General features: G+C 37.6%; 1 protein-coding gene across 14 annotated transcripts in view; it reads right to left on the bottom strand.

The window, feature by feature from the left end:
• Positions 1-18,805, bottom strand: part of CAB39L (calcium binding protein 39 like) — a 131,630-nt gene that overhangs the window by 71,237 nt on the left and 41,588 nt on the right. For 11 of the 14 annotated variants that reach the window (XM_045475611.1, XM_045475597.1, XM_045475684.1 and 8 more), the window contains 2 exons: positions 11,050-11,191; positions 7,316-7,480 (listed from right to left, as the gene is read on the bottom strand). In XM_045475611.1, coding sequence (XP_045331567.1) covers positions 7,316-7,480; positions 11,050-11,160 — 276 coding nt within the window. In that variant the 5' untranslated portion in view covers positions 11,161-11,191. The remainder of the gene's footprint in view (positions 1-7,315; positions 7,481-11,049; positions 11,192-18,805) is intronic. The other 3 variants (XM_045475693.1, XM_045475699.1, XM_045475708.1) reach the window with 1 other exon arrangement.

The following is an 18,805-nucleotide window of genomic DNA, read 5'->3' as shown; positions in this document are numbered from 1 at the left end:
CAAATTAAAATCACAATGATATACCACCAACACTTACATCAGTGACTGAAGTTAAAAACCAAAGCCAGGGGCGCCTGGGTGGCGCAGTCGGTTGGGCGTCCGACTTCAGCCAGGTCACGATCTCGCGGTCCGTGAGTTCGAGCCCCGCGTCAGGCTCTGGGCTGATGGCTCAGAGCCTGGAGCCTGTTTCCGATTCTGTGTCTCCCTCTCTCTCTGCCCCTCCCCCGTTCATGCTCTGTCTCTGTCCCAAAAATAAATAAACGTTGAAAAAAAAAAAAAATTAAAAAAAAAAAAAAAAAACCAAAGCCAAAGCAAACAAACAAAAAACCCAAATACTGCCCAATAATCCTACTCCTAGGTATTTATCCAAGTGAAATGAAAACCTACATTGGCACACACAACCGTACCTAAATGGTTATAAAGGTTTTATTTGTAATTTGAAATTCCTCAAATATCCTTCAACTGGAGAATGGATAAATGGTCTGTGGTATATCCATGCAGTGGAATACTACTCAGCGATGAAAAGGAACAAACTCCTGATACACAGCAACAACATGGACGAATCCTAAATGCATTATACTATATGCAAGAAGACAGACTCAAAAGGCTACTTTTTGCATGATTCAATTTACACACCTACAAAGGCAAACAATACAGGGACAGAAGATGGACCAGTGGTTGCCAGCAGCTGATGGTAGGAAAAGGAGAGGATTACAAAGGGGCAAGGGAAAATTTGGGGGGTGATGGAATTTTCCTTTATCACAGAACTGCATATTAAAAAGAGAGAATGCCACTGTTTGTAAATTATACCTTAACTTTTAAAAAGATGAAACATAATTGTAGCCATTGACTTCTCTCCTCTGTTCGCTTCTTTCTCTCTTCTGCTCCTGTACAGGTTGGCCTTGCGGAGTGGGACGGGGAGAGCTAAGGTGTATAGGGCAAATGTTTGTACTGACTTTCGGGAGCAGAACTAGGTAAGCAGAGCTGGGGGTGGGGAGTATTCACTGCATGGATGAGCGCTTTTGCAGGGGACTAAAATTCAAGCTAAACTAATTTACAGGTACTGGGAAAGTTTCAAAGAACCCAAACACAGGCTAGCTCAGGATGAGTTGCTCTCAAATTTTTTTCAGTATAATTATATTTACCTATGACACGAATCCCATCAAGGATGGCCCTCTATCTCTATCTCTCTGACCCTCTATTTCTCTCCCCATCATCATTCTTCTTTCTGTCTTTTCTGCAGGCTGGCTTCCTACTTTTTTCATTTACATGGTAGGAAACCTGACCATCGATACAGAAATCACGTGGAATACCATTAGCTCCTGGTTGGAGACTGAGGTTCTACCTCAGTTTTACTTCCAGAATCCTGCAGAATACTGTGGTCCTGTCCCTTTGATCAGATATCCACTACTAAGCCAATCAGCTGTGTGTGGGGGGCAGGGTGTCAAGCCACGCAAAATGGCTGCTCCCACTGTAACCACGTGGGTGGGGAAGGAGCCAGTGTTCCCCAGAAAGCAGAGGGGACAAAACATTCTGTACATTATACATGGCATGAGCAGTCTTTATCTTTATGGCAGGTTACATTGCTTAAAAAGTATAATAGGGTCAAAGTAAAATGGTCACTGTCTTTATAGGGAGAATACAACCAATTAACATGTTATGCTTCTGATTAAGGGCCTGATTCCAACACCATTTTAAATCACCCACATATTATGTACCTTTATAGGATAAATGCTTCTAAAGTTTATATTCATTATTTTAAGAGGGCATTATGGTAACAATAACATAAAATTCCATTTAATATGATATAGTATTTCCTCACCTGTAATTGTAAATTCTGTAACTTAATTTGTTTAATGGCAGGTGCAAAATATATAAACAACCAAACAGAATGAAGACCAAGTAGAATCAATGCCCTATACACATCGTAAGCATTTCAAATTATGCATGAAGCATAGTCAAAGCTTATGTCTTAAGGCTTTATGATTTTTCGTTTTTATAGTAATAAAACCAAAGGCGAAGGACCACTTTAAAGAGGAGGCCAGGGAACAGAAAAGGATTTTTAAAAAGGGACAGAAATCTTCAAAAATTTAGGACCATAAAATGGGTTAATGAGAAGCTGATACTGAAGTACTCATTTTGCTGACTTTTATTTAATGTAGCAAGAATTAAGCCTTAGAGATTAAATTATCATAGCAGAAAGTTTTCTGCTTCTTTGAACTACTTTCTGATTCAGCCCGAACAGATGACTTTGCATCCACCCTAGTTTTGCAAGGCACACCTGCCTTTCTTTAAAATGAATGCATCAATAAATTTCATCCTTTGATCTCCTATCACATTGTGTTTCAAAACATCAGAGTCTGAAGCTGTGTCTTGAATAGTGGCCAAACCTCAAAAAACACAGCTCTGAGTTTGATCCTGAGCCCATAAAATCTGAAGATTTGCAATCTCAGCCACAAGTCTTTTTTTTTTTTTTTTTTTACCTCATAATAATATGCAGAAGTAGTTCCTTTCTGTCAGCAACTTTAAGGCCTAAAGGATTAGATTAAAAATTTATGGCTATAAAGTAATGAGACTTTCTTTTTTTTTTTTTTTAATTTTTTTTTAATGTTTTATTTATTTTTGAGACAGAGAGAGACAGAGCATGAGCAAGGGAGGGGCAGAGAGAAAGGGAGACACAGAATCTGAAGCAGGCTCCAGGCTCTGAGCTGTCAGCCCAGAGCCCAATGAGGGGCTCCAACCCACAAACTGGGAGATCACAACCTGAGCTGAAGTTGGGCACTTAACCAACTGAGCCACCCAGGCGCCCCATTTTTTTTTTTTAATATTTATTTTTGAGAGTGAGGGAGACACAGAGTGTGAGTGGGGGAGGGTCAGAGAGAGAGGGAGACACAGAACCCAAAGCAGGCCCCAGGCTCTGAGCTGTCAGCACAGAGCCCAGCGTGGGGCTTGAACTCACAAACTGTGAGATCGTGACCTGAGCTGAAGTCAGTCACTTAACTGACTGAGCCACCCACAATTTTAACTCGAAGGTGTGCCTCCTAACTACCCTTATTTACAAAATAGTAGGATCCTCCAGTACTTTCCCCTCCCCAATGGACTACTTTGCTCTGGATTCCTGAAGGAGAAATGGGTTTGTCACACAGTTTCCCAAGGCAGTGCCTGCTACCCAATCTAAGCCACTGCCATGGCCACCATCACTGTTGTCAGCTCTGGATTCTGAACCCCTGCTCCAAGCTCCCCTCAACCCTGTTCCCGGTCCTTCCTCCTGCAGCTAGTTATTTCCTCAACACCCTGTTGCCTCCAAGTATAGAAAACCACCCTTTCTCCTTCACTCAGCATATACTGTTAGTACATAGTTCTTTTATCAAAGGTTTAAAGGTAACAAAGGGTAATTATAGCATAGTGCAGAAACAATTTCAAATTGAATTCTATGAATCGCTATTTTTAAAGGTTTGTCAGAATTCCTGATCATCTTTTTCCTTAAGTCCCTTCTCTCTGTCATGGTTCTGGAATCTCTTTCCCTCACTCCAAAACTTTCCCCTACTTCCATCAATCATAGCCAAAGAGAGGGCATTTGTCAAATTTCTGTTACTTTACTCTGCAAAAGGAAATTTAAGCTCTTCCCTTTTAGTCTTTTCCTTCCAGACATTGCCTAGAGACCTAAACTTTTACAACTAACAAAAAAACCCATCTCGGTGTCTTCTAAAAGTTCACTTTTCTCTGTAAGGAATGCCCCATCCTTTTAGTTTATCTGACAAAAGCTATAGCCCATCCCTAAATAATATCTTTTTCTTCCTGTTATAAACACATACCAGAAATTTTGCAGTCAGATGACTATTGTACTCTCAAAAACCCATGAGAGGCTATTCACTTACTAGAATGTTATCATAGCTCTTGAATTATCTTCTAAACAATTTACTAATTCTTCAAGAAAACTGGCTTATTGCTGCATTCAGAACACTTTCCTTTGGTCTAATTCCCTTACCTCTGCTTCAAGCTCTCATTCTCATGCCTACATTCATTCATTCATTCACTCAACCAACCAGTGTGTATAGCATTAGGTGTGGGCAACAGGGTTCTAGTACTTAAGATACTTTCAATCCAGAAGGGGCTATACCAGTTCTACCTACGAACCAAGAGACAAGGAGGGCAGAGTTCTGTGTGATTAGACTGAGTTCTAAAGTTAGGATGAATTTTTTCAAGCTGTCACTAGCTTATATGGATACTTTAGGCTTGAGATAGAAAGATGCTGCTTGCAGGCTGACGGTTAGTACCTCCGGTCCATAGAGATACATAGCACATTTCTGCAAGTAAGCTAATAATGCTACAAATGGTGCCTCCTTCCTGAAAATACTGTATGTCATGAGTGGAATGCTTAAAATTGAACTGTCCTAAATTTTAACTGTTTTTCACTTAGTCAACCAAGAAGTACTTATAAGTGTCTATTTTTTTATGGGCTTGAGAAGGACAGCCGCACCTACTGAATATCACATTCATTTATAACCGAGTTCTAGGCATCATGTTACATCAGTTGAATGGACAAAGTCAAGAAAGAACTGTCTGGTCAATTATACCTTAGTAAAGTTGAAAACAAAAAGAAGTGTCTGCTGTTTTATTGCTACAACAATAGATCTTCATAATGTTAGTTCTGAGTCAACAGTAAAAAATTATATCTAGAATACTACTTTGGAGAGGGGCAAGTATACAATGCATTTTAGAGAAAATGTAATCCACAAAGTAATTTGTTTGACTTCCTTTATTTGAAGAATTAATCTTCACTTACATGGAAAATGAAAATATTCAGAAAGATACTTCTTTCCCTAAGGATTCCAGACAGTAAAAGTTGACTTGATAATGTGTAAGTCAACTTTTAGGCAACTGGATGTCTTAATCCAAAAAATTTTTTTAATGTTTATTTATTTGTTGAGAGATGGGAGGCAGACAGAGAAAGAGAGAGAGAGAGAGAGAGAACGTCAAGCAGGTTCCCCACTGTCAGCACGGAGCCTGATGTGGGGCTCGAACTCATGAACCTTGAGATCATGACCTGAGTCAAAACCAAGTCAGACACTTAACTGACAGAGTCTTGTATAAGTAGTTCTTATTGTTCCTCTTTTGATATCTAAACCAACGCTAAGCAAAGTTGCAAGATACCCGAAGTCTGTCTTGATATACTCTTACCTCCCTAATTCTTGGGTAGTGTTTTGAACCAACACTATTCTGTGGCTGCTCAAGACTTTCCTAGTTCACTGGACCTCATGACATCTCATCCCTGACTCATTCTTCAAAACATAACCATCCTTGGTCATATTTCTTCTGGCATCCAACTGCAAATTGGGCTAATCTCATAAACCAACTCAAGCTAACATACGAATTAATCACGATAATGGCTTAATATACTGCTGCTTTGAGGGAAATCTGCAAAACAATAGGAGATTTATAGAAATATAATACCATAATCCAAGAGTAGGAAGTATTTTTCCCATTTATGGTCACTGATTAACTAAATCTAAAATTAAAATAATAAACAAAAAAAATCAAGGGTTATAACAAAAATAAACCAGCTTACATTTAACTTCAGTTTAAGAGAGGAAATAAGAATATACTATCTGACATTTGTGTATAGTCTGTACATGTATTTATTGTTCTTACACAACATGTATTTTTTAAATTCAGTTTAATATTTAAAACTGCTGGAAGTACATACTTTTCCTATTTTAGAGATGACAAAAGTTAGTCTCAAAGAGGTTACATTACTATGAAATGGCACAGCAGGGACTCTAAACAATTTTAATTCCAAGTATTTTTCCACTAGGCACGACTCCTATAAATGTTCATAATATCTCATTTGAAACTAAATAAAAGAAACATGAAAATACACAGATGCAATGATAAAACTACACTTCATTCCACATATGGCCAGTTTAAAAAGTGAAGAGTAAGATGGGGAGCGCGAGTGAGCGAGCTAGGCAAGAGGAGAAAGTAGGAAAAGAGATTATTGAGCAGAAATGTCAAAGACGGAAGAATAGATAAGGGAAGGAAGGAAAGAAAGAAAAAGGCAGGTGTGTCTGAAAGGAAGGATGAGTTGAAGTCTGGACCCTTTGGGGTCCTCCACTCAGTATAGTGTTCAGCCAACACACCTGGCTTCCCGTCTCCAGAACAGTCTTGCTCTGCATTCCTCCTCCCCGTGCCCTCAGCCAAAAATCTTCCCCTATCTAAGTCATCCAGAGAGCTGTGGGCTAGTATTTCCACAGATCCCCAGAGCCCTGACCTTATCTTGGTCTAATCACTGTAATCACCATAATTAGTTTTCCTTTCATCTCCTCAGTGAGAAAACTAAAAGCTATTTCAGAAATTTGCATTTTCTTCTATCTCTGAAAATCAATAGAAACCCAAGCACTTAGTAATGGTGGTAACAAAACAGCAAACAAATCAAAGCTAAGACTTCCACCACTTAAACAGCCAATGGCCAAACTTGCCTTACATACAGCCTGTTCACTGAAAAACACTGCTCTCAGGCCACAGGTAATTAAATGCCTATACTTATTCACCACTTAACATTTCTAAATTTTTTTTTATTTAGCTCACTTATTATCTAGATAAATGAGGTATAACTGCTTTCAAAATGAGATAAATATCCTATATTACTAGCATTTAACAAACTTCTTAAATCATTGGTATAATACTTTAACTAAATGAACAGGCCTGAGAGACATTAAGTTTGAATACAGCTTAGGCTCTTAAGTACCTGAGCGACTGCACAAATTACTTATTATCTTTGAACTTTAGGTTCTTCATCAGTAAAATGAGGCTAATCATATAGTAGCAATCACATAGGTAGTTTTAAGAATGAAAGGAGATGAGGGCGTGAGGGGTGAGTTAAATGGGTGATGGGCATTAAGGAGGCACTCTTCTGAATGAGCACTGGGTGTCATATGTAAGAGATGGGTCACTGGGTTCTACTCCTGAATCCAGGACTATACTGTATGTTAACTAACTTGAGAATAAAAATTAAAAAAAAAAAAGGGGGGGGGATTAAAGGAGATGAGTGCTTAGAACTGTATGGCATGTGTAAGCACTCAAAGTTATCTCTTATTATTACTATTATTATTGGCCACCAACCTTGCTACCTACCTGCAGAAAACTTAACTATAAGATACATTTTTGCTTTATTAAAAAAATTTTAGAAGTTTTAGAAAAATACTGGGTTTTTATATAATATATGAATGGTAATAATAGAAAAAGTCAAGTATTTATGATCTTGTATACACTAAAATTAAAAAACAGAAGTGTCATCCTTTTACAGATAGTTTACCTCAAAGTCTATTAGCTGTAGGTCAGCAATCAATGTCACCAGCAGGCCACTGTTATAGAGCTCTTGTGCGAGCTGAGCCACGGCTTCTGTGGGAGGCTCCTTGTCATTTGTACCACACAGAATTTCTTTCATTGCTTGCAGTGATTTCGACACTTCCTCAGAAGCCTGGTGAACAAAAAATACACTCATAGTTATGAGGAATGAATATTTTCAAGCTATCAACAAACAAACGAACAAATCTACTTTTGGGATTCTGTTTATTTATGATCAAAGAACACTACAGTTACAAACAAAAAAACACTTTTTCATAGACATTTCTTTTTCTATTTTGGAAAATGTTGCAAAAATTTATTCACATAAAAAATATCTCTAGTATTTCTAGTTAGTCAATGTAATTAAAACAATCTTCTTTTAAAACATATTCGGGGTCCTTGGGTGGCTCACTCAGTTAGTCATCTGACTCTTGATTTTGGCTCAGGTCATGATCTCACAGTTCGTGAGTTCAACGCTGGGCTCTATGCTGACAGTGCAGAGCCAGCTTGGGATTCTCTCTCTTTCCCCTCTCTCTCTCTTGCTCCCACTCCTCCCTCTCTCTCTCTCTTTCTCTCTCTCTCTCAAAATAAACTTAAAAACAAAACTTTTAAAACCATACTCATAGTCCAACTTTGCTAGTAATTAACTACAAATTTTACTCTTAAAAATTAAATTGACTGTTTTGAAGACCTATCCGTAGCTACTCGTCTTTATTCAAAGCATTTGTTAAGGTTTTTCAACAAATTTCTATTACTCTGATTTTTTAACGGACTAAGTAATAAAACTGAATTGTTGGGGCATCTGGGTGGTTCAGTCAGTTAAGCATCCAACTCTTGATTTCAGTTCAGGTCATGATATCATGGTTTGTGAGTTTGAGCCACACGTTGGTCTCTGCACTGACAGCTCAGAGCTTGGAGTCTGCTTCAGATTCTGTGTCTCCCCCTCTCTGCCCCTCCCGGGCTCACACTCTGTCTCTCTCTCTCTCCCTCAAAAATAAACATTAAAAAAATTTTTTAAGAAAAAATTTTAAAAATTAAAAAAAAAATTGTCACACAATCGATTATCAAAACCCACTAAATTTTGTTAATCCACTTATCTCTCCCACATAATCATTGCCTTTTTTTGCTATCTAAGAAACTTAAAAAAAAAAAATTCTCTAAATTTTAAAGAATAATAGGAAAATCCATAGAAGTAGAAAGTAGATTTAGTGGGTGCTCAGGCTTGGGGAAGGGAGAATGAAGAATGACTGCTAACAAGTACAGGATTTCTTTTGGGGGTGGTGAAAATGTTCTGGAATTTGATATTGGTGATGATTGTGGAACCTTGTGAGAATACTAAAAATCATTGAATTGTAAATTTTAAAGTTTGCCCTTTAAAGGAGCAAATTATATGGCATGTGAATTTACTCAATAAATCTTTTTTAATTAATGCAGGCGAGTAAAGGAGAACAGGCCAATAAGTTAATAATTTAATTTGCTGAATATTTTAAAAGAAATATAGTTTTATACTTTCAAGTGTACTACTGTAATCATTATAATTGAAGCAGGAAATTAAGAGAATAAGGCAAATTAAATAAAAGTAATTCATAGCAGCATAACACTACTTTAAAAACATAATTTCCAGATACATGTTAAGATCTGACTGAAACAATCCTTAATTTATTAAAGGTTGGAAGTCTCTTCAAAGTGTGAGATTTATTCAGAGAAGAATACTTTATATTCTACATAGTTTAGAATAATTATAAAGCAAACAGCTATGTGCCCATAACACAGGGCAAGAACAGAGTATTTTCAGAAACCCTGAAGTCACCTGAAGGCAACCTTTTCAAACTAGAAGAAAATATTTTTATGTCTTTGATGACCATCATTTCTTTAGTTTTCTTTATAGTTTTCTTACTTGTGTTTGCATTCCACAACAATATAGTCTAGTCCTGCCAATTTTGAACTTTTTGGAATAGTACCTGTGTCCTTTTATGAGGTGCTTCTTTTACTCAGTATTATGTATGCGAGATTCATCCATGCAGTTGCACGTAGGCAGCAGTGCCTTAAACTTCATTGCTCTCAAGTATTCCATTGATGGTGAGACTACAATTTTTCAGTTCTACCTTTGATGGACATTTGGGCTGTTTCCACTGAGGGGTTATTATGAAGAGCAATGCTATGAACACTCTTACACATGCATCCTGGTGCCTAAATGCAAGAGTATCTCTAGAGTTTGTACCTAGGAGTGGAACTGCAGGTTTTAGCACAGGCACATCTTCATATACGACAGATGATACTAAGCTGGTTTCCAAAGCAGTAACACCAATTTGTACTTTATCCTTCACACTGGATGAAAGTTCTCATTTGCTTTCCATCCCTGCCAACACTTAATATGAGACATTTTCCATTTTTGCCAAGATAGTGGGTGTATAATAGGAATGTGCTATGGTTTTAATTGGCTTTTTCCTGACTACTATGGAAATGAGTATCTTTTTATGTTTTTTTTTTCCTGTCTTCTGCCATTTATATTTACTCTTTTATGGAGGTCATTTCTTCTAATTGGGCCAATATTTGGTTCAATATTATACAAGTACACAAGAATTTAAAATACAGTTCTACATCCCTTATAAGATGTCGGATAGAAAATAGATTCCTACATTCCTATAAGAATACAAGATTGTATTATACATTGAGATAGAAAGATACTGTGAACTGAAGAATATTTATTTTATAGATCTCTTAAGTCTTGCCATATACTAGTCACTTTAGAGAGAAATTGAATACGCAGGATCCAACATCCCTTTGAAGGAATAAAATAATAAAAACAATCCTTCCTATGAGGAAACCCTGCTTAGTAGGACCATTGAAAAATGTTAAAATGAGGTTCACTGTCGTAGAAATTATCAGTTGATCTTTAAATAAAAATGTCTTGGGGTACCTGGGGTGGCTCACCCAGTTAAACATATGACTCTCGATTTTAGCTCAGGTCATGATCTCACAGTCATGAGATCAAGCTCCACATCAGGTTCCACAGTGACAGCATGGAGCCTGCTTGGGATTCTCTCTCTCCCTCTCTCTCGGACCCTCTCCCACTTGTGCATGCCCTGCCTCTCTCTCTTTCTCTCTCTCTCTCTCTCTCTTACTCAAAAAAAAACCCCACCAAAACCCAAAAAACAAAAACTGTTCTATCCTTCATGTCAGTATAACATTATATTCCAGTGTAACCCCTTAGATTTTTAAGCTCTATAGTCTAAAGGGATCCAAGTTTGGTCAGAGGCTCAAGAGAGTGAACTAAGAGTTCAAGGCAACAGACTTAACAATTGCATAAAACCTGAAATCAATTTATTTTTTTTATTTTTTTTTAATGTTTATTTATTTTTGAGAGGGAGAGAGAGACAGACAGACAGACAGAGGGTGAGCAGGGGAGAGGGAGAGAGAGACACACAGAATCCAAAGCAGGCTCCAAGCTCTGTGCTGACAGCACAGACATGGGGCTCGACATGGGGCTCAAACCCATGAACTGTGAGATCATGACCTGAGCTGAAGTTGGATGCTTAACCAACTGAGCTACCCAGGTGCCCCGCGGCACTTAAATGTATTTATAGAAACTTTATGTGAGCATCACAGACCATATTTGGGATTCTTCACCAAGCTTTTATACTGGTTTTTGGTTTTGGAACATATGCATTTAAAAAATAACATTATTGTTTTAGTTCATACCTTGTCTGTTTTTTTGTCTTGCTTTTCCAAAATGGCCAAATTGTCTTTCAGAGTTTTCACGATTTCTGCTGGACTTTTGTGTGATTTACTAAACAAAGGCATCTTTTTCATCTATAGAAATCTCTTCTTCCAATACAGAATGCTAAAAACAAACAAATAAGCAAACAAAAATCATGAATTTAACTCTTTTTAATTTTTTTCCTAAAGTTTTAAATCAAAGTCTGGTCATTTAACAGTGTAATATTATTTTCAGGTATTCAATAAATAAAATGAAGTGATTCAACATTTCATACATCACCCAGTGCTCATCACAAGTGCCCTCCTTAATCCCCATCACCTATTTCACCCATCCTCCCACCCACCTCCCCTCTGGTAGCCATGTTTTTTCTCTATAGTTAGGAGTCTGTTTCGTGGTTTGCTGCTCTCTCTTTTTTTCTTCCCTTTGCTTGTTTGTTTTGTTTCTTAAATTCCACATGAGTGAAGTCATGGTATTTGTCTTTCTCTGTCTGACATTTCACTTAGCACAATGCCCTACATGTCCATCCATATTGTTACAGATGGCAAGATTTCATTCTTTTTTATGGCTGAGTAATATCCCACTCTGTATATATAAACCACATCTTCTTTATCCATTCATCAGTCAATGGACACCTGGGCTGTTTCCATAATTTGGCTATTGTAGATAATGCTGCTATAAATGTTGGGCTGCAAGTTCCCAACTTTGTAAGGAAACTCCATACTGTTTCCTGAGTGGCTCCACCAGTTTGCAATTATTTTAACTCTTAACATGATTAAATTATTATACCAAAATGTCTTATAAGTTTCTAATAATCTTAATTCAATAATTTGAAATATTAATATTGATCAAACTAGGGGTGCCTGGATGGCTCTGTTGCTTGAGAGTCTGATGTCAGCTCAGGTCATGATCTCAAGGTCCATGAGTTCAAGCCCTGCACTGAGCTCACTGCTGTCAGCACAGAGCCTGTTTTGGATCCTCTGTTCCTCTCTCTCTACCCCTCCCCAGCTCATGCTCTCTTGCTCAAAAATAAATACAACATTTAAAACAATTTTTTAAAATATTGATCAAACTAAAATGAGTTTCATCAAGTTTTACACCAAATTTAAATACATATAAGTATTTTAAGACATATTTTAAAAACTTTTCCTAATAGTTTTTACTCAAAGTTTAAAATTTTTTTCTAGGGGCGCCTGGGTGGCGCAGTCGGTTAAGCGTCCGACTTCAGCCAGGTCATGATCTCGCGGTGCATGAGTTCAAGCCCCGCGTCAGGCTCTGGGCTGATGGCTCAGAGCCTGGAGCCTGTTTCCGATTCTGTGTCTCCCTCTCTCTCTGCCCCTCCCCCGTTCATGCTCTGTCTCTCTCTGTCCCAAAAAAATAAATAAAAAATGTTGAAAAAAAAATTAAAAAAAAAAAAATTTTTTTTTCTACAATACAATGATTGGGAAAAAATCCCAATGGGAAAAGGAGTACTTTTAGAGAATAAGCTGATATTTAAAACTAGTTATTTTAACTGATGAGAGCGATGACAACAATGATAGATAAAATAAAAATGTAAAACAAAAGTGGGATTAGAATCTACATACTGTGGTAAAGCAATATTTAATGCTACTCCATGACAATCACAAAATTGCAATGTGAAACTATTTAGAATCTGTTCTTTATTTACTCTTCCATATTCAGTTGGCCATACTCACTAAAGAAATGAGGCCTACCACAGTGGAGGGTGAGGAGAGTGAGGAAAAGAAGTATTAATTCTTGTTTTTGAGAACATCTATTTACGTAGAGCAGAGAAAGCTAAATATGGCTGTCATTGCTCTACTTACACTAAAAATATAAGTATTAGGGAGAAAATTATGATTGAAAGCTTCAGTGAGGAGAGGCATATTCATGTACTTTATAGTTATTAACAAAAACATTTCAAACACTTCAGAAATATGATATAATAAATCAAAGTGTTCCATTAATTAACCACCTAGAGAAAAAAACTTTGGTATATATTCCTCCTGAAATTTTTTATACATATAGAAATAAACATATATATTTTTAATGTTTTTTTTTTTAATTTATTTTTGACAGAGAGACAGAGCGTGAGCAGGGGAGGGGCAGAGAGAGAGATGGAAACACAGAATCTGAAGCAGGCTCCAGGATCTGAACTGTCAGCACAGAGCTTGACGTGGGGCTCGAACTCGTGAACCGCGAGACAATGACCTGAGACGAAGTCGGCTGCTTAACCGACTGAGCCACCCAAGTGCCCCTAAATATACTATATATACTAAGTATATATATATACACATATATATACTTTTTTAATTTTCTTATAGTTTAAATTTTTTTTTTTCAACGTTTATTTATTTTTGGGACAGAGAGAGACAGAGCATGAACGGGGGAGGGGCAGAGAGAGAGGGAGACACAGAATCGGAAACAGGCTCCAGGCTCCGAGCCATCAGCCCAGAGCCTGACGCGGGGCTCGAACTCACGGACCGCGAGATCGTGACCTGGCTGAAGTTGGACGCTTAACCGACTGCGCCACCCAGGCGCCCCTCTTTTTTAATTTTCTAATGTTTATTTTTGAGAGAGAGAGGGAGAGAGATGGAGCATGAGTGGAGGAGGGGGCAGAGAGAGGGAGACCCAGAATCTGAAGCAGGTTCCAGACTCTGAGCTGTCAGCACAGAGCCAGACTTGGGGCTTAAACTCACAAATCACGAGATCATGCCCTAAGCCAAAGTCAGATGCTCAACCAACTGAGCCACCCAGGCACCCCGTATATATATATGTATTTTAAATATTTATTTATTTTGAGAGAGGGCATGCTCACGTGAGTGGGGGAGGGGAGAGAGAGAGAGGGAGAGAGAGAATCCCAAGCAGGCTCCATGCTGTTAGTTGTTGATCTCACGACTGTGAGAGCATGACCTGGGCTGAAATCAAGAGTCATACACTTAACTGACTGATCCACCCAGGCACCTCCAAAATAAATATATTTTAAGACAAAAATATAATAATATTAAACATTATTTTGTAACTTTTTCCCATTTTTTAAAATATCTTGAATATCATTCTATGAGTGTATGGTTAGTTCTGTTACAATAACTTTTATCCAATATACTATTCTGTCAGCACAGAGCCTGAGGCAGGGTTCCAACTCACAAACCACGAGACCTTGACCTGAGCTGCAGTCGGATGCTTAACCGACTGAGCCACCCAGGTGCCCCATTTTCTTCTTAAATTACTATATCATTTATTCTACCAATACCCTATTGATGGACATTTGGGTTAATTCCATTTTTTCTAATATTTTTCTTACTAACAATGATGCAGTTAATCAATGCAGGATATCATGCAAACGTGTACACACAAACATGCACATCAGTGGATAGCAGCATTCTAACTAGCTATTCCTATAGCAAAACCATGGTTATGGTCCTAAATCCCTAATCCCCCTAGATTCCTATTTCCAATTCTGATTCTCTAGCATTTCTGCCATTCTATGAGCTACTTTATATCCTTCCAATAAATTCCTTCAGTATGTGTTGTTTGTGATCAGGAATTCCAGTGAGATATGTATATGTTATGAAGTAGAAATCAAAGTGGTAAGTGTGGATTTTGATGATAAAACAGAAGACCTAAAAAAAACAATTCTTGTTTTCAGAAGAGATGCTGTTTTCAGTCGGGTGCCTCAGCTTTTCAGTGTGGGGAAAGTCAGTGGGAAGGGAACTTGCCCACCCTCAAGGCAAGGATAAGTTTGAAAAGCAAGTTAAGAGATCCCAGGGAGCCTCTAAAGTGGATACTGAAAGTTGACAGAGGATTCAAAGATAAAGCATGTGAGGATCACACTGATTCTCAGTGGATGGTGTCAGGTGCAAAAAAGAGAGAATCAGAAGAATATTATATCATGCACCTTAATAAAATTCAAGAATAAAATTATAAAGATAGGCTAGGTTTTTCTTTAGTAATCAGCCCTACAAATAAATAAATGAAGGTAGCATATAATTTAAAAGCATATGTAGTGTGGAAGTAGGGTGGGTGCTGAAACAGTCATTACAGAGTTGGGCAGAGCAAGCAAATTGTTGCTTCCGACCTGAGTGATCTTGGGCACAGGATGTGATCCCTCTATAGGCTCTGTTCTCATCTGTAAATGCGATGATAATATCTCCCTCTTAGAATTATGAGCATTAAAAAGTAGAGCACCTTGCATAGGGCCTTGTATAAGTAAGGTACTCTATAATGTTTAGCTGCTATTATTACAAGAGGTTCTATGTCATAATGAATAAATTATTTCATGAGAGAGAAAGACATAGTTGAGATAGGATATTGTCTTAATAATTGAGACATAATAATAATTGAGACATAATTGAGATATGATATTGTCTTAATTAAGTGCCCTAGATATTTCTGGCTCTTTGACTCACACACTTTTTCTTTTAAAAAATGCACATTTATTCTTTGATTGTTAAATATTTAATGATAAAAGGGGCGCCTGGGTGGCGCAGTCGGTTAAGCGTCCGACTTCAGCCAGGTCACGATCTCGCGGTCCGTGAGTTCGAGCCCCGCGTCAGGCTCTGGGCTGATGGCTCGGAGCCTGGAGCCTGTTTCCGATTCTGTGTCTCCCTCTCTCTCTGCCCCTCCCCCGTTCATGCTCTGTCTCTCTCTGTCCCAAAAATAAATAAACGTTGAAAAAAAAAATTAAAAAAAAAATATTTAATGATAAAATACTTAGCATTATAAGTTGTTGTTTTTTTAGCTAAATGCATTTGTGTAATTGTTCTTTTTCCTCATGTGGTTCTTCTGCACTAAGGTAAAGATAATTGACTGTGGGAATTTCAACTAAATGCTTCCTGACATCAAAACAAAATACAAATTAGAATATGGTATCATATGACGTGATTTTTGTTCATTACTTATTGCTCTGCTCAATTCTCCTTGTATTGAGCTAATTCTAATGAGAATTCTGGTAAAATTACAAATGTTTTCAGGACTCCCATGTTAACATGGTAGTTACCCAGCATTTCCTGATTTGCTGTGTCCCAACTTTTTATTTGCGTGTTGGTTTGTTCATTTATTCATTTACTTATTCATTCAACAATCAGTAAGTACTAAGCACGAGAATCTTGCTAAGTACTTAGGATAGAGCTATACACAAGAAAAATACAATCTTTGCTCTTTAGAACTTACTATTAAATGGAGAAAATAAACATTTTGGGATCAATGAGATCATATAACAGAGGGAAAGAAAGACACAGAGTATAATGCCCCTCAATACAGTATTCCTTTCTTGAATTCGTTATTTTCATATTTTAGGTATATCTACTTACTATAACCACTATATATAAAATCAGTTTAATAATATTTTTAAATTTCATAGGATCATTATTCTTCAGTTCTGGGATCCATATCATGAGGGAAATCAAAACCTGTATCTCAAACTAAGCAGCCCCAGCCCCTGATCCTCCACAAATTAAGATGAAACTCTCCTAACTGCTCTGTTCTCTTCAGATCATAACCAGCCCCACCCACCTCTAGACTGAACATCTTCCTGTATCGCCCTCAAACTCCTGGCTGCCCTTCCTACTCTGGGCAGCCACGCTGGTCACTTGCATGTGCATCACATCATTTACCCCACTGGTCATTTAACAAATGAGCCACCGGCACTCAATACTACCTGCTAAACAAAACTTCATCTGGTCTGGGTTGGTAACTGATCCACTATGATTCAGAAAGTACCACCCTTGTCTGTGTGTCATTTGTTCTATCTATAAAATGAGGGCATTCATTTTCAAAAACTTTAACGGTGAATTCAGTTAGTCATATCACCCTAACTCATATTTTTTCATTTCATTTATGAAGATATTGAAAAAAATTGCCAAATGCCTTGGGAAAGGCCAGATACATTGTATTTGTTTGTTAATACTAGTTTAATTATTTTATTTTACTTATTGCATCCCCATGACTTATTTGCTTTTTGTAACTGGAACTTTGTACTTTTTGACTGTCCCTCACCCATTTCATCCACTCCCACCCCGCCCCCCCTACCTTTGGCAACCACCAATATGTTCTCTGCATCTATGAGCTCGTTTTTGTTTCGTTTTGTTTTCAGATTCCACTTACATAAGTACACTCATACAATATTTGTCTTTCTTCGTCTGTCTTACTTTCCCAGCACAATGTCCTCAGTGTCCATCCATATTGATCAATGGCAAGATTTCATTCTTTTTTGTGGGTGAATCATACTTATGTGTGAATTATATATAGAGAGAGGGACAGGGACAGGGACAGGGGCAGGGGCAGGGAGGCATATTTTCTTTATCCATTCATCTATTGCTTGGCACTTAGGTTGTTTCCATTTCTTGGCCATTGTAAATAATGCTGCAATGAACATGGGGGTGCATATATCTTCTCACATTAGTATTTTCATTTTCTTCTGATAAATATCCAGAAATGGAACTGCTGGATCATGAGGTAGTTCTATTTTTAATCTTTTTGAGGAACTGCCATACTGTAAGAGAGGGCTCTTAAAGAAAGAGCATCATATTTTGAAATTAGACCGGTTATATACAGTGAGCTCTAGGTTGCTCATCACTGGTCCATATCCATTCTGTCTTTGACTCCGACTATCTATCCATCATGGCTAAAGACAAAGTGCTTCAGGTAGAGACAAAAGGAATGACAGAGTCCTGAAAATGGTGCCTTCTGGGGAGAAAGGGGTAGTAGTAATTTTTCCATAAAGTCCACCTCAGAGTTGTTAGAATATACATTATATTTCAGCAAAGCAGGAAGCAGGGACAGGAGAAGATGCCAGATTATGTCCAACAGACTGACACTAGAGGAATGCCTCTTGAGCACTGAAAACTATGGAGGCCGCGCATACCAACATGCCCTCTAGCATAGTGCTGATAGCGGGCCATGCAGCAAACAAACGTCTGTGGACTGACACTGGCCCTGTTGTACTTTTCCATTTTCAAGAATGAGTAAACAGAATAAACAACAAATAATGTAGGGTCTATTTAAAAAAAAAAAAAAGAAAATGCAGCCCAAGAAAGGGGAGAAATGCCCTATGGGCTTAGGCAGGAAAGGTTGCCTCCAAAATCAGTTCTCTGTAGGAGACAGAACAAACGTAACTGGAAAAAAAAAAAAAAAAAAAAAAGAGAGAGAGAGAGAGAGAGAGAAAAGGACTTCAGCTAAAACCCAGCCAAGATGAAAGGTCAAAAACACATATCCATACACACACATACAGTCTAGTAATCCAAACCTGCACAGAGCAGAAACGACCCCATGGAAAATTGACTGAGGACAACTGAAAGGTACAAAATTAGTCAGTCTACATTTGTTCATTAAAAAAACACTTACTGAGCACCTATATATGTATATTACAGAGATGTGGAAAAGATAAAGTGTTATCCTACAAAAACAGGTATTACAACAATGGGGGGAGGTGGAGGAAGCCAACAAGAACAAAAAAAATCTAAAAAATGAAGCAGAGGCAAGAAAGATGTAATAGCTTCAGCAGACAAAAAAAAAAAAAAAAAAAAAAAAAAAAAAAATCAAAACCTCTATTCCCCTAAAGAACTTCTCTAGTTGAGATTAATGATCACACCCCAAATTCAGTGTCTTGTGGCTTTTAAAAGAAACAAAATTTATGCTCTCAAAGCTCATTCCTATAAAATGACCTTAACAAAAACAAAGGATTAAAGTCAAGTTGCCTTTGAACTTCCACAAAACTAAATGTCATAAGAACATAGACAA

Source organism: Leopardus geoffroyi, chromosome A1 (genome assembly GCF_018350155.1).
Source record: "Leopardus geoffroyi isolate Oge1 chromosome A1, O.geoffroyi_Oge1_pat1.0, whole genome shotgun sequence".
NCBI classification, from domain to species: Eukaryota; Metazoa; Chordata; class Mammalia; order Carnivora; family Felidae; genus Leopardus; species Leopardus geoffroyi.
Note: the sequence above shows the minus strand (reverse complement) of the source record. Positions and strands in the feature narration are given on the sequence as shown.